Source organism: Macaca thibetana, chromosome 3 (assembly GCF_024542745.1).
Source record: "Macaca thibetana thibetana isolate TM-01 chromosome 3, ASM2454274v1, whole genome shotgun sequence".
Lineage (NCBI taxonomy): Eukaryota > Metazoa > Chordata > Mammalia > Primates > Cercopithecidae > Macaca > Macaca thibetana.
Genome location: NC_065580.1, coordinates 66,279,704 through 66,307,107, shown reverse-complemented (window position 1 = coordinate 66,307,107; position 27,404 = coordinate 66,279,704). Strand labels below are relative to the sequence as shown.

Below are 27,404 nucleotides of genomic sequence, written 5' to 3'. Positions count from 1 at the left end.
TTCTAAAACCCTTTGAAAAATCCCTGTTTTAGTTATGTGAACTTATTTATGTTTTTGTCTCTCTTACTCAACCAGGCATCCCTGAGAGTAGGGATCTCATGATATTTATATTGTTGAATCAATCCTAGAGCTTTTAGCTTTTAGCAAAGTCTGCCATTTTTTTTTTCCTCTGTGTGATTTGATCTTCTCACAGGACTTTTGGAGATCTCAAACTAAATAATATATAAAATGCTTTGAATATCACGTAGTGCTTCACAAATGTAAGGTGGTATTATGTGCACTAATGCATTACATTTCGTTTATTATAACCCATAATGATGTTTAATGAAGCACTATCGATATATTATGAGCTGCTTTTTGGGAATGATGATTTCATTGTTTGGTTGCATGGGATTTCTATAATGTATGATGAGCATTTTCTGTTATTCCTGTCTGTGGTGTGAACTCAGGATGTGTCTCTTTAGAGCATATTTGATTACTTTATCACATGTTTGATTCCTATATTATCAAAGGATGAAAAACAAAGAGACTTGTCTTGAGCTCATGAAACCTTATTGCCAGCATCCCAGATAATTAATGGAAGCCCATTCAAATTCCTAAGTGATCTATCAGAATTTCTGCCAGGAAAATTAGAAAATTGAGGGTTTAGGCTTGGTTTTCTTTTTATGTAAATTAGATGTGTGTTACATTATCTGGTCACCTTATTAATATTTGCTTTCTAGTCATGTTGACGACAGCATATCAGTTGGAATATCACAAATTTGTGTGATTTTAATATTATCTTGAATTTAGTTAAATAAATAAGAAATAAAATATAAATTAAACCTTTTGGAAGTCAAGTATAAGCAAGAGAGGATTTCATGAACGTAAAATAACGTTCTGCTTAACATGCATTTGGATAAAGTAACCCTGAAACTTGAAAGTATAATTCAGGGGAACTTGGAATTCCTATGTAAGACCTCCCTATCAGAATCTCTGAAGGAAAAAGATAAAAAATTGCAAGCCTTTCCATTCAATGATAATCTTAGAAGTTTATTGTAAGAAGTTTGAGGAGTTATGTTTCCTCTTCTAAGTATATATCCCAAGCCAGATCACACACATGAAACAAAAATAGACAATAAAAACAAAAAACCCCAACCCTTTAACATACTATGATTTGAGACCTCTTTCAAGTTACATGAACAATGTGGTTGATATATTGTGATTACTGAGTGAGTGAGGTGCTTGTGCAGACTTGAAGGTAAGTTTTAAGAGTTCTGGGATTACATGCTCTGTTTGTAAATAGTCATAAACTCTAATTGGTTTACTTTAAATATAAATACATTTGTAATATATACACAGGTATATTAATGTTGAGTTTGTGTTTTATTTGAATATATTTTTTTCCACTGTGTTTTAGGATATTAATAGAAAAAGTACGAATGTGGTAGAATCATGGGGTGGAACCAAAGAAAAACAAGCTTACACCCATATCATCTTCAAGAATGCAACTTTTACATTTACATGGGCATTCCAGAGAACTAATCAGGGTCAAGATGTAAGTTCCAAGCACTTTTTTTTTCTTTAAATACACTAATGATGCCCCCTTGTGGAGATACATACAAAGTGATCACTCAAATTTGAGAGAAAAGACTGCTTCTTTAAAAATATAGAATGAATAATCTGGTTATGGAGTCAGTGGTATAAAAATGATAATTTTTTTATTTTTTGAGAGTAAGAATGTATGGAATAAAATAACAACATGTCTTTGAATTGTTCTTCACTCTGAATAAATATAGTTTTTGGAAACTTACGAGAAGGAAAATCTAATTTTGCAGTTCTCTAAAAATAGCTTGTTTTTAAAGCTTTCTGAGGCTTTGTGAAGATGGGCAACTTTCTTCCTCTTCATCTGAGTCATCTGATGTTTATCTAAGAGCCATTAACTAGTGTTTTTTTATTTTTTCATTACAGTAATATTTCCTTTACAGCCTGGAGAATGTGTATGTACACACTATTGAGCTAACACACAGAATCATTTCCTTTATTTTATTTTCCCTGCCAGAATAGACCTATTCCTCCCCTAAGTATATTCCATTGTACCATATGTTTCAATAGTAGCAGGACTTATTTTGTGGATCTCCATAGATGTAACCTTCCCAAGGTGAGAACAAGAGAAACCACTTGTTCAAAAGTGGCCGTAATGCTATGGTGGCAAATGTATGGCTTTTTCTCTTCTTCTCTTCAGGCTTTCAGTGGGGAACAAATTCCCCAGATTGTACTTGACTCTAGTTATTCCTTATGAATGTTAAGATTACCGTCCTGTGGGGCATGAACCTTTCCTTGCCTTCAATTTATCTTTGTCCCAGACAAAAAGCATTAAGTAGTCTGGTGTAACACTGCTCTGTACTGATAGAGTGATGCCCACTGCTTAATTAAAGCCAGACCTTAAAGTGACCCAGTGTTACAAGAAGGAAAATCATAATAAGACCCAGGTTTTTGCTCTCTAGTTCACATCTTTTCTTATGTTAATTAGGGAAAGGACTGGAGAAGGAAAGGAAGACTCAGTCAAATTGTGTGATTGCATTGATTTAACACAGTTAATGTTTGTGTGTGACTAGAGGTCCTAGTCTTCCAAGATTTTCTAATCCCCATTCCAAGGCATTTCTACCCTGCCACACTTTCAACATCCTATTGTATCATTTGATTTAGGCTAAGATGTGAATAAACAATGTTGGGAGATAAAAAACTGTTCCTGTCTTTAAACTATACTAGTTCTTCTGGATATGAGGTCTATAATTGCATCCTAATTTCTACCAATTGTGACAGATCTCACAGTAATTGTGACAAAACTCCTGGAACTCTATTATTGTGGAAATTAGTTTCTGGTGTCAAGATTTAAGATTTTCAAAAAGAAGAACCAAATAGCAGTGATATTAATCTATTGTCAATTACAAACTATTAGGCTGGAACACTCTATTTAGTTATTTTGATGATATCAACATAAGACATAATCTGGTTGTACAACTAAGCCCCAAGGCAGAAGTCATTACTTTCTGCTCTTTTTTTAGAATAGACGATTCATCAATGACATGGTGAAGATTTATTCTATCACAGCCACTAATGCAGTTGATGGGGTGGCGTCTTCATGCCGTGCCTGTGCCCTCGGTTCTGAACAGTCGGGTTCATCGTGTGTCCCCTGCCCTCCAGGCCACTACATTGAGAAAGAAACCAACCAGTGCAAGGAATGTCCACCTGACACCTACCTGTCCATACATCAGGTCTATGGCAAAGAGGCTTGTATTCCATGTGGGCCTGGGAGTAAAAGCAATCAGGTAAGTGGGTCTGCATTTCAGGTATCCGCATGAAAGCACATTTTAATAGAGAAATTCAAGGGTTCTCCTTAACGTTTCTTTGGGAGCTATGAGGTTGCTATTTATTCTGAAATAAGACTTTCAATTTACCGTTTCTCTTTTCTCCCTTCTTGCATTTATTAAACACTTACTGTATGTCATGAAAGTACTAGTTACTGGTGACACAAAATATTAAAAGCTCCCAAATAAGAATGCTTTTCCAAAATATTAAAACTGATTTCTTGTGTATTGTTTAGGTACAGCAAATAAACTACCTATCTGTAGGCTGGCTGTAGCAGTCATCTGGGAACAGCTAGTGTTTCTTACAATTTTTAATGGCAAAGATTTATGCCATATTATGAGTGAAGGACAAAGCAGTTTTACTGTCTGTTTAAATTTACATAACAGAATTTTGGCTATTTCTTACTATTGTTCTTCACTCTGAAGAAATAAGTTTCTACGAGGAACAAACCTGAGGATAACTTTACTCTGTCTTTAAAAGATTTTGAATTTTCTGAACTCTGGCTAGAAAAATCTAGTTAGAGTTTAGAAATTCTTGATATTAGTGTGGTAAAGTATATTATAGCTAAGATTAAATTACTGGAATAGTTTTTACACCTAGAACTTTTTTCAAACACATTTTAGTAGCAGCTAATATTTTCTTTCCTGCTATATCGTTTCTTTATCTTTAATCAAAGGACCATTCGGTTTGCTATAGTGACTGCTTTTTCTACCATGAAAAAGAAAATCAGAGTTTGCACTATGACTTTAGCAACCTCAGCAGTGTGGGCTCATTAATGAATGGCCCCAGCTTCACCTCCAAAGGAACAAAATACTTCCATTTCTTCAATATCAGTTTGTGTGGGCATGAGGTGAGTTCTGGCTGTCAAGGTGAGATGGACCTATATTTCAGCTCTGATTGAGTTGATATTTTCTATGTTAATGGACCCGTGAATTCTCTATGGATATCAACCAAGTGTCAGAAACTGAAGTTTGATTGCTTAGATCCTCTATTGCCTCCTAGAATATTGGCAGATTTCTCCACCAGGGGCAACCTTGTCTCGTTCTCAGTGTATCAAATCACTTACGCAGTCAGTTGAAACCTGAAGCTTGGAGCTATGGTGTAAGTGCTTTGAGGACGTTTCGTTTTCATAAAAATGGGTCAGGGTTGTCAATCTTACCTCTTTTTTAGGCAGGAAGTTATTTGAGAAAGTGGTACTGTTGTTTATGTTGTCAATTTTGTGTTTTAAAAAGAAAAAGACTTTCTTTTTATTATTATTATTATACTTTAAGTTCTAGGGTACATGTGCATAGCGTGCAGGTTTGTTACATATGTATACTTGTGCCATGTTGGTGTGCTGTACCCATCAACTCGTCAGCACCCATCAACTCGTCATTTACATCAGGTGTAACTCCCAGTGCAATCAGTCCCCCCTCCCCCCTCCCCATAATAGGCCCCGGTGTGTGATGTTCCCCTTCCCGAGTCCAAGTGATCTCATTGTTCAGTTCCCACCTATGAGTGAGAACATGCAGTGTTTGGTTTGCTGAGAATGATGGTTTCCAGCTGCATCCATGTCCCTACAAAGGACACAAACTCATCCTTTTTTTAATGGCTGCGTAGTATTCCATGGTGTATATGTGCCACATTTTCTTAATCCAGTCTGTCACTGATGGACATTTGGGTTGATTCCAAGTCTTTGCTACTGTGAATAGTGCTGCAATAAACATACATGTGCATGTGTCTTTATAGCAGCATGATTTATAATCCTTTGGGTATATACCCAGTAATGGGATGGCTGGGTCATATGGTACTTCTAGTTCTAGATCATTTAACCCTAGAAGAAAACCTAGGTAATACCATTCAGGACATAGGCATGGGCAAGGACTTCATGACTAAAACACCAAAAGCAATGGCAACAAAAGCCAAAATTGACAAATGGGATCTAATTAAACTAAAGAGCTTCTGCACAGCAAAAGAAACTACCATCAGAGTGAACAGGCAACCTACAGAATGGGAGAAAATTTTTGCAATCTACTCATCTGACAAAGGGCTAATATCCAGAATCTACAAAGAACTCAAACAAATTTACAAGAAAAAAAACAAACAACTCCATCAAAAAGTGGGCAAGGGATAGGAACAGACATTTCTCAAAAGAAGACATGCATACAGCCAACAGACACATGAAAAAATGCTCGTCATCACTGGCCATCAGAGAAATGCAAATCAAAACCACAATGAGATACCATCTCACACCAGTTAGAATGGCAATCATTAAAAAGTCAGGAAGCAACAGGTGCCGGAGAGGATGTGGAGAAATAGGAACACTTTTACACTGTTGGTGGGATTGTAAACTAGTTCAACCATTATGGAAAGAAACAGACTTTCAAGAGGAAGTTTGTTCAAAATAAAAAGGAGACATGCAGGGCCAAATATTAGTTGATAATGTAGGCTTAAATCATACAAATGGATTTTATTTTCTGTGAGAAGAAGAGGAATCTTAATTGATACTGGCAATGGTGAGAGGTTACAGGACCATAATTCCCAATATTTTAATGGACATATGAGGTTAGGGTTGGGAAGTATGTACAGGTATATGCATGCAGAGTAGAAACAGAATAAGACATTTCCTCCATGTCACTTCCCATATTAACTCCTATATTTTCAATTGTCTTCATTATGAGATACTGTGCAAAGCTTTGCACAAAGGAAACAAAAAGAGATCTGATGACCATAGAGGTTTTCAAACAAAAAGATCCATAACATTTTACGTGGTATGACAATTGTCCTGTTTTGATTTTACCTGGGGTGATCCAAGACACTCAGTAGATTAGTTACTCAGTTCACTCAATAAATATAAATACCTGTTATGTGCCAGATAGTGTGGGAAGCAGTGAATAAGATTAATTCCATTATCTATCATACTTCTATCACAATCTTATCCTACATTAGCACTACCTTTTTTTCTACCTTCTCTTCTCTTCCCCTTTGGCTTCTATCTCTTTCTTTCCTTTTTGTTCTTTTTTTTTTTTTCTTTTAGCTTCCACTATTTTCCTTTTTCTTTCCTAAGTACCTTTTCTTTGCTCTTTTTCATTATTTGTTATTGGCTTCAACATTTTAATTTAAGCCTAGTAAAAAAATATATAGTGGTGAGAAGGCCTGGTAGTGGGAGAAAAATGTATAGGTTAGGTCTGCTAGCTGCATTAAGAAAGAGAATGTTTTATATTTTTCTTTTTACACATCTGTGTACACTCTATATCTAACACCAGTGAAATGGTTTTCCTATTTTTACATTTACTTTGTAGAAATTATGGAGCAAGCTATAGTCCTTTGCAGTGGGACTATAGTATATTTAAACAATTTTTCCATTTTTATAAGTTATATCTTCAATTATTTTCTAAATTATTAGAAAACCAAATTTCTGTGTTCCCTTTAACTTGTATGGTTGAACAGATACACATCATTGAATCTAAGAGTAGGTGAATAAAGACACTTGTAGTGACCAACTATTTAGAATTCAGATGTTTTTCTAGAATTTTGCTGCAGTACGACTTGCTTTCTTCTTTAGCCTTCACATTACCTTTCTGCTACACATAGGATCATAAAGGAAAAGGAAGACCAACTCTTTTTCTTTGGCATTAACGCTTTAAACGGCAGTTTGCTGGTCTCTTTGCATGCATTGTTATTCTAGGAATTGAACATTTCATAGATTACTTGTATTTTCTTAAGCTTGATGACTTTCATTTATTACAAATGATGCTTATAGTGGGAAGAGCAGTATAGTCTTGAATTACTGTATTTGTTATAACTTCAGACTCTGAACTTTGGTTGAATATTGAACTTTCCTTGAGAGCTTTGAAAAAGTACTGGTGGATGGCTAAGGCTCACACCCGATCAACTAAATCAGAATCCTTGCAGTGAGGAGAGAGCCACTGCTGTTCTAGGGTCACTAGCTAGTTGGGACTAAGTTTAGAGATTGACATCCAATAAAAACTTTCTTTTATGACTTTATTTTCCTAGGGGAAGAAGATGGCTCTCTGTACCAACAATATAACAGACTTTACAGTAAAAGAAATAGTGGCAGGGTCAGATGATTACACAAATTTGGTAGGGGCATTTGTATGCCAGTCAACAATTATTCCTTCTGAAAGTAAGGGTTTCCGAGCAGCCTTGTCATCACAATCCATCATTCTGGCAGATACATTCTTAGGTAAGCTTCCTTTGGTTCATATATGCATGCATACATTTATTCTTAAATTATGCTGTGGATAACTTGTCATTGTATTGGCGTTTGCAAAAGATGATTAAGGCCCCCACAGGTAATTTTACATTATCACTTTGTAAGATGGTGAAAAAACTCCTACTAGTGGGGACTATTGAATAGTCTCTGAGAAGCTTCTGCATTTATGTGTTAATTCATATTTAAGTATGACATTTTCTGAGGGTCTGTGCCTGGCATCAGATTTTCTAGAAGTTTAAGAGGCAGACCAATTTTAAAAACCAAAACTAAAAACAAAATAAGAATAGTAAACAAACACAATCTACACCTAAATCATTTATATGCCACCAGTTTCCATCATCTTTTCTCGTACCAAAAGTAAGCAGGTGACAAACAGCAAAGGTGCTGAGTTTCATTCCTCATGTTCCCTTTTTGGCTCTGTAGTCCTGGCAGCCATAGGAAAGTTTCAAGAAGAATCTAGCTCTCTAATGAGTGACTCCTAGGGATCAAATTTATTATGGTCTCTACGATGGGGGTTAGGAATCTGTGGTTTTAACAAGCTTCATAGGTGATTCGGATGTGTGGCCAGATGTGAGAACATTGCTGTAGTATAGACTCCAGAGGAATTTAGCATTGACTTTCAGCACCAAGGTCAGTTCCTGGGGGCGGTGGGGGTTGCTCAGAGTGGGAACTCTGAAGCAAAGTTTGCTCTTATTGCTTGTGTTTTGGCTCTGTTATTTTGCTTACAAGAGGCAGGGGGAAAAAAAAAGCCTTAGTTTTCTGCTTACTAGATTAAGCAAATTTCAGAGTTATTTTTGGAAATTATTAGGGCACAAAATTTTTTGCTTTTTCAAATACATCTGTATTGAATATGAGTAAAAAGCTGTATTAGCAAAGCAGCCCAATTCATTCGATAAAAGTCACTGGAGAATGAAAATTTTAAAGGACTTTTGAAATGTTAGAGAACTGAAAAGAACTTCATAGATTATCGAATTACTGCTTGCATTAGATTCAGGCAACAAGACCCGGGGAAGTGAAAAGAAATTATAAAGCTAGGGAGTAGAATCTTATCTCTTTCATTCTGGAGACTTTGGAAAATTTCTTATTTTTACCATGAATGCATTAATATAATACAGCATTTCTGTAAATACTGTAAAATGACAGTCACTAAAGCTATTTTCTCTTCAAATCTACAGAGACCAAATAAAACCAATTTTCCATATTGCTTAATAGCTTCTTTCTAAATATCATCTAGGAGTTACAGTTGAAACCACATTGCAAAATATTAATATAAAAGAAGATATGTTCCCAGTTCCACCAAGCCAAATACCAGATGTGCATTTCTTTTATAAGTAAGTGAAGATGCTGTTTCCTTTGACTGTATTTTAATCAAAAGAAACTAGTATATACGGAACACCAATACTCACATATTTATAATTGTGTGTATGTAATCATATACCAGATGTGAGTTCCTGTGGCAGAGAAGATCGATTATGTCACCTGAGGGTTCCTAGAATGTAGCTTATACTTAATAACTAGTAACTGGTTCTTAAATGAAATATAGTAAAAAGTAGGAAACATGGAATATTTTGAAAGCCTTATATAGTTTCATGTGTGTGTGTGTGTGTGTGTGTGTATTCAATAAAGAGACTATTTCACTGTCTAGGCAATAATTATTTATAATTCACATATCAAAGCATCAGCGTAAGTAGATATGGTCCTTTTTTCCTTAAGAATATTTTTGATTATAATATTTATTAAAATGATAATATCTTTACTAAATACTTTGATGATAACATCACCTGGGAAAGTAGTCAACTCTTCATAGGCAATGAAAGTAAATGAGGTGAAATTGTATTAAAATTGTAAATTAGTGAACTTTAATACATTTTTCTTTTTCATTTGTTCATGAAGCCTGAGAGCAATTATTCACATATTTTTGTCTTTATAATCTGTATTATATCTGTTTTCTAAAAATATTATTTGGCTTACAATAGGTCTTCTACAACGACAACATCTTGTATTAATGGCCGATCAACTGCTGTGAAAATGAGGTGTAATCCTACTAAATCTGGAGCAGGAGTGATTTCAGTCCCCAGGTATCCTTATTTCCATATGATTTGTGTTTACTATGAGGAAGAAAAACTCTCCAGAACATTACAATTTTAAAACACATTATCTATGAACATAAAGCAGAAAGAAAACAGAAGAATCTGTAGTTTTGTTTTTTTTTTTATAGGGATGTGCTGAGTGTCTATTAAGAGGAATAGGTCCTTGTACAATCTAAATACTTCCTAGCCTCTTGTATGACATATTCTTGTCCTGTTTGCATACAGTGTCTAATTTTTTTGAAAATTATTTAAGCAATATAAAATTAATTATTCTACTTGTGTCCCTGTATTTAAGTTATTGTTTAGCCTCGATTTCCTTGAGAGCTGGATTAGTAGCTTTCCTGATTTTGGTACTAGATCAACAATTAACTAGCTGGGTGATCAAGTAATCTGACCTCTGAGTCATAGCTTTTTTTTCTGGAAGGGGATGGGGCCCAGGATAGATAATTTGTATTATCGATTTCTAACTCTTCAGTTTATTGATTAATGGTGGCAGAATTACCAAGTTAAGTCTGACTTATAGAATGTGGTTCATTTAACACAGATTAGCATTAAGGCAATAGCCCTCTATAGTCAAGATCTGAATAATGCAGTTTACCTTGGATGGGAACACAAGAAGAAAACAATTTATAGACTCAGAATTGTCAACTTAAATACAGACTGCTTTAGTGGCATGAGTGACACTTGAATGCCTCCTGATTTTTTTCAGATATTCACTTTTCAGTATGAAGATTATTTATTTCTTTATATTTTATTTTTAACATTATTATTATTTTTTAATTTTTTTTTGTAGAGATGGGAATCTCTCTACATTGCCCAGGCTGGTCTCAAACTCCTAGCCTCAAGCGATTCTCTCTTCTCAGCCTCCCAAGCTGGGTTGGGATTACAGGTGTGAGTCGTTGCACCCAGCCAGATTATTTATTTCTAATCTTGGCTGAGTTAAGATACCTTTGGATCATAGCTTGATTTGCAGATATTTTTCCTCTATCAAACTAGCAAAAGTATATGTTTTTAAAAAGAAAATGATCATGTTAATTTTGATTTTGATAGTTTCACAGTAACCCTTGGGAGATTTTAACCTGTCCTGATTATGTCACATCAGGATTGGAAATCAGTGGTGTAAGCATTGCTTCAAATCCTTGTGTATCCTAAAAATACTTACAGGGGTAACAGTATTTTGGGCTTATTTTTGGGCATAAAGGCACACTGACATTCTCTTTCACCAACTGCCGTGTTTCCACTTCTCATAGATCTATGAATTAATTATTCTTTTCACCTGCTCAAGGTGAGAGACCGATGCAACAATAGTACCTAATAATAATAAAAGGGCATCCTGTGGTGGAGGATCCCTCTCCCAGCCTCCAAACTATAACGAAGGCAGAAAACCACCGTCCAAGAAAAGATGTGGTCAGAGATTCTCGCAATAAAAGCGTGTGTTTTTCATCATTCTCTGATATGCCACCATATAGTTCTGAGTTCAGGTGCTTAATTTATTTACTATAGCACATCTGGGGGTCATTTTATGACCCTGACAATTAACTTCTAGTCTCTAGGAGTTTACTTGAATAGCTTCCAAAGCCTCCTCTAGGCCTCTAACTCAAGTAGATGATGTTAATGAAGACTAGGTCTGTCCTTTAGGAAACACGTCACTCTCTCTCTCGTAAGGTGTGTTCTGATGCTTTCATTGTGATAAGGAAAATAGTCTCCTGGAGTTAAGTGATGGCATGCAGAAACTGAATTTTTCCTATGAGGAGAGGAAAACTTGTTTCTCCTTTGACCTCCAGGAATCTGCCACTCAGGGAAGTAAATGATCTTTCCCAGGGTTTATCAAGATCACCTGCAGCAGAATACCCTGGGATATCTATTGTAAACATTAATTTCTGGGCCGTCTCTAAAAATACAGAATCTTAGATGCTGAGCACAGGAACATTTTTAAAAACCACAAGGCAATTCTGATGCCTACTGAAATTTGAGAACCAGATATTTTCGTAACTCGCATTTTGGAATTTTTTTTGTTTGTTTTTTGAGACAGATTCTCAAAATGTATTCCAAATTTTAGTTTTGTGAAAAGCTAATTTAAAATGTGACAGTCTAAAGGGTGTAGTCCTTCACCCATGTTTGATAAATCTTCATTTAGAGTTGTGATGCGCACTGAAGTGTGCTGACCATTGCTTCAGGGAGCTGCTTCAACACTACAGCCTAAACGTGCCGACCTTTATTTATTTCTTGAATCAATTTCCCATCAGGGCACAAGAGGGAGCTCGGAGATCAGAACACGAGAAACAGCAGCTTTCCTGAAATAATTAGTTTTTTTTTTTTTTCCTTTTTTTTAGTGGTGGGATTGAATAACTCTTTCTTACTAACAGGAGGAAAAAAAAAAAAAAGAAAGTCAACATAGCCCAGTTTCTCAGGCTGCTTTTTAAGAGAACTTCTTTTCTTTCTTTTCTCTCTCTCTTTCTTTCATTCATTCTTTCTTTTTTTTTTCTTTTTTTTTTTTTTTTTTTTTTTTTTTTTTTTTCAGCTTTAAGATCTCCAGAGTGGAGGGAGGGAGATGCTAACCAGACGCTTGCCTTGAGAAGCTTCATATGCTGACCAAAAAGTCTCAGAAGGAGACTTTTGTAGTGCAGAAGGAATGCCACTCTCAGGAATTCTCATTGCTTGGCCAAGATTCTTGGCAAGCCAGGCAAAAGTTTACTTTAGCAGGAGCAATGTTGGTTGGGGTTCTATATCTTGGTGTCCTGGGAAAATGTCTTAAGATCCCCAGACCTGGGAAAGTGAGAAAGTCTTAATAGAAAGTGAAATGGGCAAGAGAGAAAAGGGGAAATGTGTGTTCTTTGTGTATCACCTGAGAAATTAGAGGGAGCAGCAAATTATCTGGGCTGCCTTCTCATCTGCAGCTGGAAACACCAGCCTGTCTATTTGGTCTGGCAAATGTAGTTGACTTCTAATTCCATAAAGTGTCTGGAGGGTATGAAACATTTTAGATAAAAATAGTACAGTGTTTATGGCAGATGTAATCTGACAGCTGGAGTGAAGTTACAAGATTTTTTAGTGTAGTTTGCACCTTGAGCAGAGAATAAACTGCTAGCACAATAGGCTGCTGATGTTCCTAAATATTAATAGATGCCCCTAAGTAGATGGCCCCCTAGCCTTTGCCTAAAAGGCTTCTTAAACCTCTAATTATTACCTTAGGTAGATAGAGGAACTGAAGGCTTTTCTTTTATTGGGAAGAATTTAGACCTAAGCATTGTGTCCAAAGGGTTCTTTTAAAAACATGAGAAATTTCTGTTAGTGAAAAGGGTATAAAAAGGACTTATTAAAAAGCAGACAAAGGGAAGCATTTTTACTCTGATAATAGAGGTGCCACAGCATCTACAAGATCCTTGAGTCAAACACATTGACTTTACAGAGCAGGAAACACTGATGGCCCAGGTTGTATAGCTGCAGTGTGGCATAGTCCAAGATGGAATAATTTTCTAAGTGTGTGTTTTTTTCATGCCATAATGCTTTCCTCTTGCCATTTTTTCATTCGATTCCTCCTGGGCAGAGATTTGCAAAGAAGCACACTAAGTTAGAGGCAAATATCACACTTACCCCAGAGGATAACTCAACTGATTTACAAGTTATTGGTGCCTTCATTTAAATGAGTCATCTTTCCTCAAACAGGGTCTTTATTGATGCCACGAGTTAGAGGAAAATCATTTTTTTCTCTCTGTCAACTTCTGACTATATATAGCTGCTTGAGTAGTTTATAAATCAGCTTAAAATTGTTTTGCCAAAACCTCCTTCAAAATCCAAATTCATCTTCATTATCAGTGTAGCCTCTGGGAATATTGAATCTCACAAAAGGAATGCTTCACTGTTCTGTCCTGTTATAATCAAGGGTCAAACACTCCAGGAGTTTATTTCACAGATTCCAATTTAGAGTCTCTCTATCAAATTCATCAGATCTATTGGATGCTAATATAGTATTTTCTTTGGTCTTTGGGGGAGGACTGTTAAAACCAAATTATCCATTTTCAGTTCTTAAGAGACATGGAAGGATGGTTGGTAAAATGAGTTCTCTTGTTTTCTTTTTCCCTAGAACAATTTATAGACAGATAATAGATACCTAAGTCTGTGCAAGTTAAATTAAAAAGACAATTTAACTCAAAAGACTAAAACTAAATACGTTCCTAGAATATTAAAAAGTAAAAAGGCATATAGAAGCATTATGAGCATAAGTGAAAACAGCTAAAATCCATTATGATCAAGAAATGAAAAAACTAAAACAGAATTGCTAAAACTATACATTTCAGACACTAATAAATAATCTTAAGACATGATATAAAAATTGAAACCATTCATAAAATTTTCAGATCAATTTTGAGATAAGGATGATAATTATTTCATTAAACAAGATAAAGAATGTGAAGATAAAACTAGGGAAAGTCAGTTAATTTAGTTTATCTCAGTTTTGATCTGATGCTGGCTTTTGATAGTTAACTCAGGATAGAGTCTTTAGACAGGGAGGTTTTTGCAGGAGATTGATAGAATTTTGTAAACCTGGATCTAAGAACTATGCATAAAAAATCTTACATTCATACTCAATCTGTTGTGATATTCTTGTAGAAAACACCGGGTTCTTGTCACACATCCAGGAAAGAGTAGGCTTGCAGACACTTTGAAGGGTGAGGGGCTATGGAATTTATTGGGCAAAAAGGAAAAAGACTCAGCCAAATGAGAGGGGTTCCTGTTAGCAAGCCCCCATCTCACAGATTGAATCCTAGGTTACCACCCAGGAACAGGAGGGGCCAGGCTCCTCCCCCTGCAAAGGGCGCAAACTTCCCAAGGCCCCACCCCTTTCTTCCAGTGCCAGGCTGATTGGAGGTTTTCTGTGGAGCCCTTTTTACTTGGTTGTCTCAGTCTGAATGTTTGTGTCTCCCCAAATGCATATGCTGAAATACCATTAATACTGGGGTGATAGTAGTAGGAGATGGTGTGTTGGGAGGTTATCAGATCATGATGGCTCTCCCCACATGAATGAGATTAGTGCCCTTATGAAAGAGACTCCAGGCCTGGCACAGTGGCTCATGCCTGTAATCCCAGCACTATGGGAGGCGGAGGCAGGCAGATCAAATGAGGTCGGGAGCTCGAGACCAGCCTGACCAACATGGAGAAACCCCGTCTCTACTAAAAAATACAAAATTAGCCGGGCGTTGTGGTGGACGCCTGTAATCCCAGCTACTCGGGAGGCTGAGGCAGGAGAATCACTTGAACCCGGGAGGAGGAGATTGTGGTGAGCCCAGATCGCGCCATTGCACCCCAGCTTGGGCAACAAGATCAGAACTCTGTCTCAAGGAAAAAAAAAAAAAAAAAAAGCCGGGCATGGTGGCTCATGCGTGTAATCCCAGCACTTCGGGAGGCGGAGGCAGGCAGATCAAATGAGGTCGGGAGTTTGAGACCAGCTTGACCAACACGGTGAAACCTTGTCTCTACTAAAGGTTAGCTGGGCGTGGTGGCGGGCGCCTGTAGTCCCAGCTACTCGGGAGGCTGAGGCAGGAGAATGGCGTGAACCTGGGAGGGGAGGCTTGCAGTGAGCCGAGATTGGGCCATGACACTCTAGTCTGGGCGACAGAATGAGACTCTGTCTCAAAAAAAAAAAAAAAAAAAAAAAAAGACTCCAGAGAGCTAGCTAGCCGCTTCCACCACATGAGGATGCAGCAAAAAAGCGCTATCTATGAAGCAGAGAGCAAGCCCTCACCAGACACTGAATCTGCTGACATTGTAATTTTGGACATCTCAGCCTGTAACTGTAAGAAGTATATATAAACTACCCAATTTAATATATTTTGTTATAGTAGCCTGAATGGACTAAGACACATTTACAAACAATTTGTAATCTCTAGCCTCAGGGCAAAACAATTTTTGAACAAGATGCAGTAGTGTTTTTTGGGCCCCATACAAGAGGGGACAAGCCATCCCCAGCAGAGAAAGTCTGAGTCTCCTGAGATGCCAATGGTAAGAGGAATTACCAGCAGCAGGTTAGAGACAGCACTGAAGCCAGTTTGAATACCCCAACATGGGGAGCTCACTGAAAAGCTCCATGCGAAAGCAACTCAGCAACAATAGTTTATCCTGGAGGATAACTCAACTGACAAATTTTCTAGGTACACAAAACGTTCCCCTCAGTCTCCTCAGACAAAATCCAGAGGGATCAGAAACATATTGACAATATAGATATATGTGTTTTAGCCTTTGTATTTTCTATTTTGGTGAAACAAATTTGTACTGAATTATAAACTATGCAAACAGTTAATAACAGGTTCAGTATTAAGTAATAATAGTTCATAAGAAAAGATTCTTCTCCACGAATTCATAACACAAACCAAGTAGATCCTACTTTAGGAAAGATTTATTTAAAAGAAGACACTAATAGCTCATCTCTCAGTCCAGTTATCTCTCAGGGAATGTATCCCATTTTAGAATCCAAGACCTAACTTCCTAAAAAAAGTTAATGTGAATTCTTACGTATTGCCAGGGCCACCCAGATTCATAAGGCAATCCTGAAGTAAAATAAGGAAACCGGGAAGTCTCTTATTCACTTACCTATAAAACCAAATCAAGGTCCACCTGGTTGTCCTTTGAATCAGTCTTTACCTAGAATTCATAGCACATCCAGCAATCCTGTAGAATCCTAGCCTGGAATGCCCCGGCTATCCGTGACAGTGTACTGTCTCTGTAGACATTTATTCACTGGTTCCTATGGTGACTGCATAAACCAAAAATTATAAAAGAAGCACAATTTGTGGTACCTCTGCATTCCAGCTTTAAAAAGCTGGAGGAGGTGGCTGGAGATGATGATAGGACAAGTAATCAAAGGGAAAAGTATTTCAAGTACTTGGCAATAAAACATTTATCTATTTTGCTGTTTGTTTTTCTGTTTTCTTGGTAAGAGAAAATATTTGTTTTTCTCTTATACTTTTTTTCTATTTTCATACTAAAAATAAGTGCTATTCAAATTATTATTGCTTCATACATCCCTGTTTCATACGGAAGGACTGATTTAAATTATGACATTTAGGTTAATAACAAATAATTAAATTTGGATGTTCCACAATTTAAATGATTCATCAGGTTAAAAGAATCAAATAATTGACTCTAAGGTAAACTACTTTGAGTAAAGCTAAGAGTATCTTTTAAAAAATGAAGTCTACCAAGGAAAGGCACTATAGTGTTTTGACACCCAACAGCAGCTTTATAAATTACATCACTGTCGTGATTTTGTTGTTGCAGTTTCTGTGGTTCTAGCAGTTCTTTAGAAAGTGATATGCATTGCTAATAGTCTTTTATATTTTTCATTGCTCTAAACTTTCCAAAATTGTTCACTCATTTTATCCATTAAAACTACCTCGTGAAGGTAGTATAGCAGACATTTGATTTTGACAAAGTACAAAAAAGTGGCAGGGGAAAGAAGGAGTTAAGTCATTTGTAGGAAAACATAATCATTTGAGTGTCCAGTTAGAATTGTAACCCAGATCTTTTCTTTAGAAGTTTTTGCAACTTTGATTAGTTTTCTCCTTTTTTTTTTTCATTTATAGAGTTCATTTTTCTCAGATTTTAACAGACTTTCTCTTCTATTTTTCCAAGATAAACTGTTTTTTTTTTCTTACTCAAAACTTCACTGTTCTGGAAAATAAAATATAGAATAATTTGGGGAGGAAGATTTGAACTGGAGAGCACTTTTGCTATTTTCACTAAATGAACAGGAAATTGTATTCTTGAATATTTTTCTCATTGTTTACCCAATATTTTAAAAAAGAAAAAATTTGAGTTGCTTTTTACTAAAAGGGGGAAAGTATGGATATTTTATGTGGCATGATTTTCATCTATTGTACTTAAAAAAAAAAACCTGTCTTTGTTTCAGTTTGAGTATATTCATTACCCTTTTTTTTTAGAAACAGAGAAATTAAGGCAGATAAGAGTTAAGCCATTTTCCCCAGAGTCACTATTTGTCATTGTTCTTAGCCCTGACATATGGCATAGGGACTCAGTTACAGCATGCTATAAACAACATTGCTTTTATTCACATCCCACCACTTCTGCTTAGTGTATGGACACTTTGGAAAGATAGGCATATAAAAATGCAGTCAATTTATAGACATGTAATTTATTTTTATAGTGTTCATATCTTAAGGTGTCTTAGAATACATTTAGTTAACTAACAGTATGAAATTTTACTTTGCTGTTAGACTGAATATTATAGTTTTGGACCATGTATCACTGGAAAGGTATTTGAAGTTAAAGCTTCAAAAAGTGTTTTTTTATTTTTCCTTATTATTTTGTGGCTATCCTTTTGCTATTAATGGTTTCAGGACACCTGTCCTCAGCACCAGCTGAGGTCTGAAGGAGGTTTTCAGGGCAAAGCCTATATTTATGTGGCTTGACTTAAGGAAGCCGAAAGTGGTAGACAATTTAAATTCCCCTAGTTTTAATGCATTCATGAACAAAACAGCAGTTCTTACTAGAATCTATCCAAATAGCTTCTGGCATCAATCAGTAAGGATTCTGTATACCATAACAGCCATTAATTTTTCAGCCATGCTGTGTTTACCTGTCCCAGAATGAAAGAGGCAAGCTGAGGTAATGGCCCCACCCACTAGAAAGAACAGTTTCCAAAAGTCTCCAGAGCCTCCCTAGTGGTTAGTTCTTTGTGATCCTATCCCTGCGTCTAAGCCCCATCCACATCCATCATCTTCAGAGTAGTGAAGGTAACCACTTTTCAGGTTGTCATTAGGCCAAGGAAACCCAAGATTGCAACGTTATTTGCATCACTTTGTTGCATGTTGACCTCATAGTTGGTTAGTTTTTCACTTTAGAGAATTTTGTGATGATATCTTTCTCCTACTTCTAAAAGACCAGGGTCCTGTGCAGCATTCTATTCCCTAAAGCATCTCGCCTAAGTACATTACCTTAAACAGAAGTTACAACCTCTGTAACATATGAGGCCTTTCATTACCTAGTTTCTCTCCGTATGCCCAGCACTAACGCATTGCATTGCTCTTGAAACTTGCAACAATGACCCACCTGTAATTTCCTGCCAATTAATAATACCTTTTCATTCCTTTGCAGGAATTCCTTTGCTTTCTTCTTTTCTATTCTGGCTAACTCCTATCAAATATTCTAGACTCAGCTTAGATATCATTTCTACCAAGAAGCATTTCCAGAGCCTTTTTTTTTTGTCATGGTCTCTGTCTCTCTCTTAAATTCAAAATAAAAAAGCTGTATAGAAATATAATTCCTCTACCATACAATTCAGTCATTTAAAGCATATCATTCAGTGGTGTTTAGAATATTCAGGGATATGGGCAACCACCACTACAGTCAGTTTTGAAGATTTTCAACAGAAACCTCATATCCTTTAGCTCCTAGTCTCCTATGCCCCAGTCAACTTCCCAGCCCTGAGCAACTACTAATTTACTTTCAGTCTCTATAGATTTCTCTATTCTGGACTTTGAATAGCATCATATCATTTGTGAAATTTTGTGACTGGTTTCTTTCACATAGCATAATATTTTCAAGGTTCTTCCAAGTTGTGACATGCCTTACTGCATTTCTTTTATGGCTGAATAATATCCTTTATACAGATAGATTGCATTTTGTTTATAATTTCGTCTGTTGATAAATATTTGGGTTGTTTCCACCTTTTGGTTATTATATAAAATGCTGCTATAAACATTCGTGTACCAGTTTTTGTGTGAAGATATGTTTTCATTTCTCTTGGGTTTATACCTAGGAGTGAACTTGCTGGAATAAATAGTAACTTTACACTTAATTGGTTGAGGAACTGCTAAACTTTTCAAAGTAGGTGCACAATTTTATATTCCTATCAGCTGTGCATGAGGACACCAATTTCTCTACATCCTCACGACACTTGTTACTATCTTTTTGATTCCAGCCATCCTACTAGGTACAAACTGTTATCTCATAGTGGTTTATGTCTTTTAGATTTTTTTCCACTTGTGTTTCTTCAGCATCCACACAGTGCTCCCCAGCATGTGATAGGTATTCTGATGTTGTTTGAATGGGTTAAAAAGCTGTCATTTATGTGTTTTTGGTTTTGTTTATGATTTTAGCAAGTGCCCAGCAGGTACTTGTGATGGGTGTACATTCTATTTCCTGTGGGAGAGTGCTGAAGCTTGCCCTCTGTGCACGGAGCATGACTTCCATGAGATTGAGGGAGCCTGCAAGAGAGGATTTCAGGTAAGGGACAAACTCTCAAAGCAGAGCTTTGGCATTATAGTTGGTTAGTCTGGTATCACATCCTAGAAACCAAGGTCCAGAAGTATGGCAAAACCTTGTAGTTAACTTAATGTGACATTGGTAGGCATTTAAAATCAAGTTTGTTAGCTGAACTTTCAGATGCTAGGGTAGCTGGAGATGTGCACTGGGATTGAGGAAAATGAATCATGATAAGGGAGTCACAGGCTTTGAATATTTACCTGGATTATATGGGAATGATATCATTAAACCAAGATGTGATTTATATAATGCAGGTTAGGTATAATTAAGATGGGGATAATATAACTGACTCACTATAAGAAGCGTGCCTAAACAGTAAAGCATATACACGTAAAATTAAGATCCTACTCTATAGCTTCTTGCATTCATACTTAAATATTTTTTATTTCCATTTTATATTTAATACATTATGAAAACTTTCCCTTCTCATTAAATATATTTTTAAAATCATTTTTATTTATTGATAAATAGTTTTTATGTAATTTGGTGTTTAATAATACCTTTGTTAGACATTTGAGAGAAAATTGAAAACAATCTTTTTATAAATAACTGTAGCAAACACCTTTGAAGGAAATTTGATTTTGTTTGTTTATGATTAGCAAGAGATTATTTGAATCCAAAAAGAATGGACATTTTTAAGGCTTAATACATATTACCAAATTACTTTGTTTATATCAGTTTTCACTTTCTCTTCATTTTCACTTTCACCAATAGTGTTTGAGAGAGCCTGCTTCACTGCACTAACTTTAAGTAGTATCATATGAAAAAAAACAAAACAAAACTTAATCTGCTTCAAGACCACTTGTTTACCACCACTCCATGCCCAGATTCCATTAAAATCATAATAAAGAAGCACAGAGGAAAGTAAACCAACACTAATTCTGGAAACCTGAAGGGAGAGTGGGCAGCAGAGAATTAGAGAGGGGAAGCAGTTTTTCCCAGGAAGGTCTTGAAGAGCTTGCAGTTAGCAGGATGAAGGGCAGGAACTTGAGAGGAATGAAATCAGGATGCTTGCACCCAATCCCATGCATTCCAAGTATTTGACAGCAGTTGCGTTCACCTCTCGCCTAAGAAAAAACCATACAGAACTATTCTCTAAGTTGGTGTTTTTCAAACTTTAATGACAGTGAACCTATATTAAGAATTATATTGTACTTCAAACCCAGTACACACACATAAATTAGACACACAGAAATATGCCTAAAAGTGAGATAAAGTTTCAAGGAACAATATTTATTTTGTATTTTATGATAAAGTACAAGCACAGAGTTAATGTAAAGTATATTTTTATTAATAATTTAATGCAGTATACAAAAAATAAGCAGATAACACAAAAACAAAAATTAGGAAATGTGTTATTTAATTTGTCAAATGTGCTTCCCTGTAGATGGCTTATTCTAGTTCAGAGCACACAGAATCAGTGCCGCTCACTCAGCTAGCACACTGCTGAGACAGTTTCTTTTTAATATTTTTAAGTAGGTCAAGGATAAAAATTCCAGATTCACAAAAATAGTTTTTTGTTAATCCTCTTAATAATGATAATGCTTTTTCTACTTCACAATAGAAATTCTTCTTTACCTTTACTCTACAATTATGACAAACTGCTTATCTTATAATTGTTTTTTAGAGTAAATGAAAAACGAAGCTGCACTCTCCTTGGCTACCAAGTTTAATTCAAAGGTTTTTGAATGACTAAATGATCTTTTGTTCAAACATTCTTTAATATTTCTCTCCTGGAAGGTAATGAATGATGAGAAGGTTAAGACAGTAAAGTTGCAACAAGTTCTCTAATTTAATTTCATTCAAACTGTCTTCCTTGGTAGGGTCACTTCAACATATGATAAGATTGTTGAGAATAGATAGTTGCTGGCTGATTATTTAGTATTTGTTTTTGCCTTTAAAATGATACTTTTTGGATCACTTTGATGTGCTTGACATGTTGAAATTTATAACATCCCCCTATAGTTACATATTTAATTTGAGAAATACTGGAAGCAGTTAAATATATTCTTCTACTATGCTTAGATACCAGTTTTGGAAATATTTGTCTAAGGAGCTTAAGCTTCAGTTACAAAACTATGAATATTATTCCTGAGTTCATAGACCTTACTTAGTGTATTCCATTGCAACTATAAAAAAATGGGTATGATACAGTAAGTGGGAATAGCCACCTCCAATCACGGAATAAAATATTTTAAAAAGTCAACTCCTCTGTGAGTTTCAGATACAAATGACAGCTATTGCTGTTTTTTATTGTCAGTGAATATGTGTGGATTTCTTTGGATACCAAAGCTTCATAATGGAAGAAAAATAGTTATTGTGAAATATTGCAATGGGTATATTTAATCTTTTTAACCATCCCACTGTGTTTCAGTCCTATTTCCAACACCATCTTTATCATTTTTTTACTTTATATTGATTGAGCATTCACTTTCCTAATTCTTTAGATATATCTAATACAGATGCATACGTTAAATTTATACAGGTCCTCCACATACAGCTGATATAAACAAAAAGAGCTGCACAACTTGTGATGAAAGTGCTCTTATCAAGTGGGATCTGTGAAATCTATACCAGGTTCTAAGTGTGTATTAAGCATTACTTATGTATGTCATGCAACACTAAAGATTTGAAGAGAAACTGTATTATTACTAAGGGGACTGTCTTAAAATTTATCTTTGAATTTATTTTACCCTGCTCACAAAATATTTCTACATACTAGAATAATAATTTTTTCAGCTGCAGTGTCAGCCATTTTGTTTTCCAATGATGTGTGGTTGAATGAATAAGGCTTTCTAATTAATAGTTACAGAATTACTAAGATAATTTGCCAATAGCTTGATTTTTTTTTTCCATGTCAGTATTTGAGGAGCTTATTGAAAAGTTAAGCATTCTGGGTTTGCAAGTATTTTTTTAATTTTGAAGTTTTAAGATTTTGTTATAAGACTGCCATCAGACAGTAGAGCTTGCTATTTTCATTGGGTATTGCATTTGATAAAACCATATCAAAGATGGTACAGTCTTTTTTCCTTGTTAGAATGCACTTCAAATAAAGTCAACATTTGCTAACGAATTTGTTTCTCTCTGTATTGTCATTATTGACACTTAGAGATGCAGCAGATGAATTTGAACATGCCTCAGCATTTCCCATATTACCATTTTTATAAAAAATGTGACCCACTTAAAAAGAAATTTATTTGCACTAAGTTTAGGAAAAACATTACAGCTATAATGTACAAACAAAAAAATCCAGTCACTAATATCCTTTCTAAGGAACATGCTGAAAGTTCCTATCCAAAACTTGAATCAGACTTTTCCTCAAAGTGAAGAAGAGTCTCTTGCCCCTTTCACTTCATGACTAACTGCAAAAATATTTGTGTATTTAAATCATGAAAATTAACATTATGGTGTTATTCTTCTGTTAGAGTGTTGATAAAGTGACCATCGTACACCAGAAAGTTTAATGAGACACGTTAAAACATTAGTGCCCTGTGTTATTTAATGTCGGTGGATAGAATCACCATGCAGATTGCTACTGGTCACTGTATATGTTGAAATATATAAGGAACCATGCACTGTACTCTGATTTTCTATTTTGATCTGCTTATTTGATCTATCTATTTTTTTAAATTCCTGGTTGAGACCCAGTATATTAAGGCAGTTTGAAAAACATTGCCCTAAAGGAATTGCCATCTATTTCGGGAGGATGAAAGTACTGGTGTGGGTAGTGATGACCCAGAATAATGCTTTCCTTATTTTGGCATGGGGAAGAAGGGTGTAGACTATGTGCCCGCTTACACCAGTTACCCAGCCGTGGTACACCTATATGTCCTGGGTCTAGGGTCTGTTCTTCCACTCGGAGGACAGGCTTATTGGGAAAATGGGCTTACATGATGGGTGGATGCAACCCATTTCTTAGAGTAAGCAACCTAAGCTTTCATTCAAAAACATGACTAAGATGTCTAAGAGCATCAAAATTGGAAAAAAAGAAAGCCCAGAAGGTATGTTCATATGGAGCCATTTTTATTCAACCTCCTTGGCATGCACTGTACTGTACTGTACCCTTCTGAGGTGGCAATCTATGTCTTTGTTTGGTTTTTGCATTTTCATTAATTAATTCCTTATTCATTCATGTATCTTTTTTCCTGTATTTCTGGAGCCCAGAAGGTATGTCCATATGGAGCCATTTTTATTCAACCTCCTTGGCATGTACTGTACTCTACCTTTCTGAGGTGGCAATCCATGTCTTTATTTGGTTTTTGCATTTTCATTAATTAATTCCTTATTCATTCATGTATCTTTTTTCCTGTATTTCTGGAGCTTTTATTAAATGAATGTTGAATAATCCTCTATGCCTACTGTAAGTAAAGGGTTAGCAAAACCCTTTCTTCTTTTATGTAAGAAATTGACCTGTGACAAATCTAGCTTTTACAGTTGAGTCTGAATCTCATTTCTCATGTCTTCTATGGTTTTATGGTTTTTTTTTTTTTTTAAAGGAAACCTTATATGTATGGAATGAACCTAAATGGTGCATTAAAGGAATTTCTTTGCCTGAGAAAAAGTTGGCAACCTGTGAAACAGTTGACTTTTGGCTGAAGGTGGGAGCCGGTGTGGGAGCTTTTACTGCTGTTTTGCTGGTGGCTCTGACCTGCTACTTCTGGAAAAAGAATCAAAAGTAAGTACCCTCTGAGATGATCACAAGAGAGCAAGAGAGCCTATTTTGTTGTGAAAATTCTAAACTTGATCATTATATCCAATAAATAGATTCTTCAGAGACACAAGAATTTTCTCCTTGTGAAGAAATCATAGGAAAGGCCTTGAGAAAGCAAGCAGAGGAAACGATTGTTATTCTGACAGTAGAAAGATCATAGAACATTAGAGATCATTGAGTTAGAGTCATTTATTAGAAAACAAGGAAAACAAGAGGCTCCATGTTACTCAGGTAGATTATGGCAGAGCTGAGATTTGGAAGGCAGATATTCTCTCAGTGTCTGCCTGTTTAAAAAATGACATGATGCTGTCTTCTTACTTCACCTTTTCTTTTTAAAATTTCTTGTGGGAAGACATTTGCAAAAAAAAAAAAAAAAAAAGAAAAGAAAAAAAGAAAAAAACAGATTAAGTGTATAGGCAAATATCATGTTTATTTGCTCCAGGTCTTCAAGGATCTGGAATTGAATATGGAGCCTAATTCCTGAATGTATATTGATCTGTTATAGGACTTGAATCTTTTAGAATGATTTACACCTCAGGGGCACTGTGGAACTCCTATATTGTAATATCTACGGACAATTGCAATATCTGGGGTGATAGTATAAAGGAATAAATAATATAGAGAGATGATAAAGACCAAATTACTTGCCTGTTTGATATTCTCATCTTTACAAACGAAATACTGGGAAAACCTTACAGTGAATTGGCTTCCAAATATTCATGTTAAGAAAATGCATGCAGGCCTCAAAGTCCCCGCCCCCAAATTTTTTCATTATTGAACAATTCAATGTAAAGTGGTAGAATTAACTCTATTGAACTGATATCTGAAATCCTGGGAAATATTTCTTTATAAATGGTAGATACATGATAACACACATATTGCTATGGCTGTAGGCTAGGGAAATTTGTTGGTGGAGCAATTATACTCCAAGCCAATTTACTGAGCTAGTATATGACCACCTAAAATAAGTATGTATTTATATTAACATAAATGGATATTTATTTGTTTATTTTATCACTATTTAGACTGGAATACAAATATTCCAAGTTAGTAATGACGACTAACTCAAAAGAGTGTGAACTCCCAGCTGCAGACAGTTGTGCTATCATGGAAGGAGAAGATAATGAAGAAGAAGTTGTATATTCCAATAAACAGTCACTACTAGGAAAACTCAAATCTTTGGCAACCAAGGTGAGAGTAGAATTTTAACCTGGTGTTACTGGGCATTTATAAAGTAGGGGGCATATTAACCTAATAATAGCATTCATACAAGCTGTTATTTTGCATGTTTATATCTCAGTGGATATTTATTCAACAGAAATACTCTTAGAAGCACGTGATATAAATACAATAATATTCACTGCAGCATTGTTTTTGTTGGTTGTCAAACATCATCAATAAGGAGTTAGATATTTTCATATGTCAAAGTGATAGAATACTATGCAACTCTGCAGCTGTTAAAGACTGAGATATCTATGTGTACTGATAAATCAGTAGGTCCAAGATAGAGTGAAAACAAATGGACTATAGTATTTATATTAAATATACATTTATGTTTGTATTTGCAGAGAAAACTGTTAACAGTAGCTGCCTTTTGGGAGTGGTGAACTAATGAGAGTGTTTAGTCTTTGAAAGCAATACATTTTTGTGATATTGGAATATTCACAAAGATACTATTTTATAATTTAAAAATGGGGGCTAATAAAAGATATTACATTCATTCATACTGTTCCTTTTTATGGCAAGATTGTTTTACATAAAGAAAATAAAAGTTATAGAAATTATTGAGGTATATGAGGTAACATATTGTTGGCTTTGGATTTTGGAACAACTACCATATCCAAACATAACATGAAACCATAAATTGTTTGAAAAGACATTTTATTTGACATTTTTCACCACTGACTTAAAAGATGAGAAATTATCAGCTTACTTAAGATTAAAAAAGAATGAAATAGAAGAAAGAAGATGACTTTCAAATTATTTACAACAGGATAGACAAGAGACAAAATTTACATTTATAAAGAGTATATAGTAACCATTTCCTTGTACTCTCCTAATTTAGGCACATAAATATAGAGAATTATTTAAGAGTAAAATGAAAAAACCATCTTTCCCTTCTACTAATGGTTAATTTTTCCTTTTATTAATATAAAGATGTAAGGAGGGTACTATTGCCATAAAGTAACAAGAATATAGTGATTATTAAGAATGGAGATCTTTACCCTACTTGCAAGCTAACAAGTAAGTCTGCTACAGTTTCATGGACAGTTTAGAAGACATGAGACTCCTGTCAGAGATGAAGGACAGTTTTATATTCACAGAATAGTGCTAGCAGAGTAATAACCTTTATACCAGCTCCCAAAGCTACAGGGAGCCCACAAGTCTGTGTTCCCACAGTGCTAATTGCAGAGGAAATGAAATCACTTGGTTGCGTTACAGGAAAGGGACTCTAGGCCTTAGGAACCTAAATGTAAACATATCCATCCTTTGCCTCAAAGGGGGCTATTGTCTTCATTGTTTTGGACAGGTAGCATACCTGTCCATTGCTCCGAAGGGAGACACTATTTCCAAGACTGTAAGCAAGCCTACCCTTTGCTCAGGAATAAGACAATATATCTTTATATTCCAAGGCAATTTTCTATACAAAGATTCTTGAAAAGATAGTCTAGAAAAAAGGGTAATCAGTTTCTCACTTTTAAGATGTACAGAAATGAAAGAGTACCATGGAGAATTGTCTCCAACAACATCCAAA

General features: G+C 35.5%; 1 protein-coding gene across 4 annotated transcripts in view; it reads left to right on the top strand.

The window, feature by feature from the left end:
• ELAPOR2 (endosome-lysosome associated apoptosis and autophagy regulator family member 2) overlaps positions 1-27,404 on the top strand; it is a 272,270-nt gene that overhangs the window by 139,343 nt on the left and 105,523 nt on the right. For all 4 annotated transcript variants that reach the window (XM_050785249.1, XM_050785251.1, XM_050785252.1 and 1 more), the window contains exons 13-21: positions 1,400-1,537; positions 3,048-3,311; positions 4,028-4,201; positions 7,348-7,537; positions 8,802-8,898; positions 9,544-9,645; positions 19,773-19,899; positions 24,435-24,613; positions 25,675-25,840. In XM_050785249.1, coding sequence (XP_050641206.1) covers positions 1,400-1,537; positions 3,048-3,311; positions 4,028-4,201; positions 7,348-7,537; positions 8,802-8,898; positions 9,544-9,645; positions 19,773-19,899; positions 24,435-24,613; positions 25,675-25,840 — 1,437 coding nt within the window. The remainder of the gene's footprint in view (positions 1-1,399; positions 1,538-3,047; positions 3,312-4,027; positions 4,202-7,347; positions 7,538-8,801; positions 8,899-9,543; positions 9,646-19,772; positions 19,900-24,434; positions 24,614-25,674; positions 25,841-27,404) is intronic.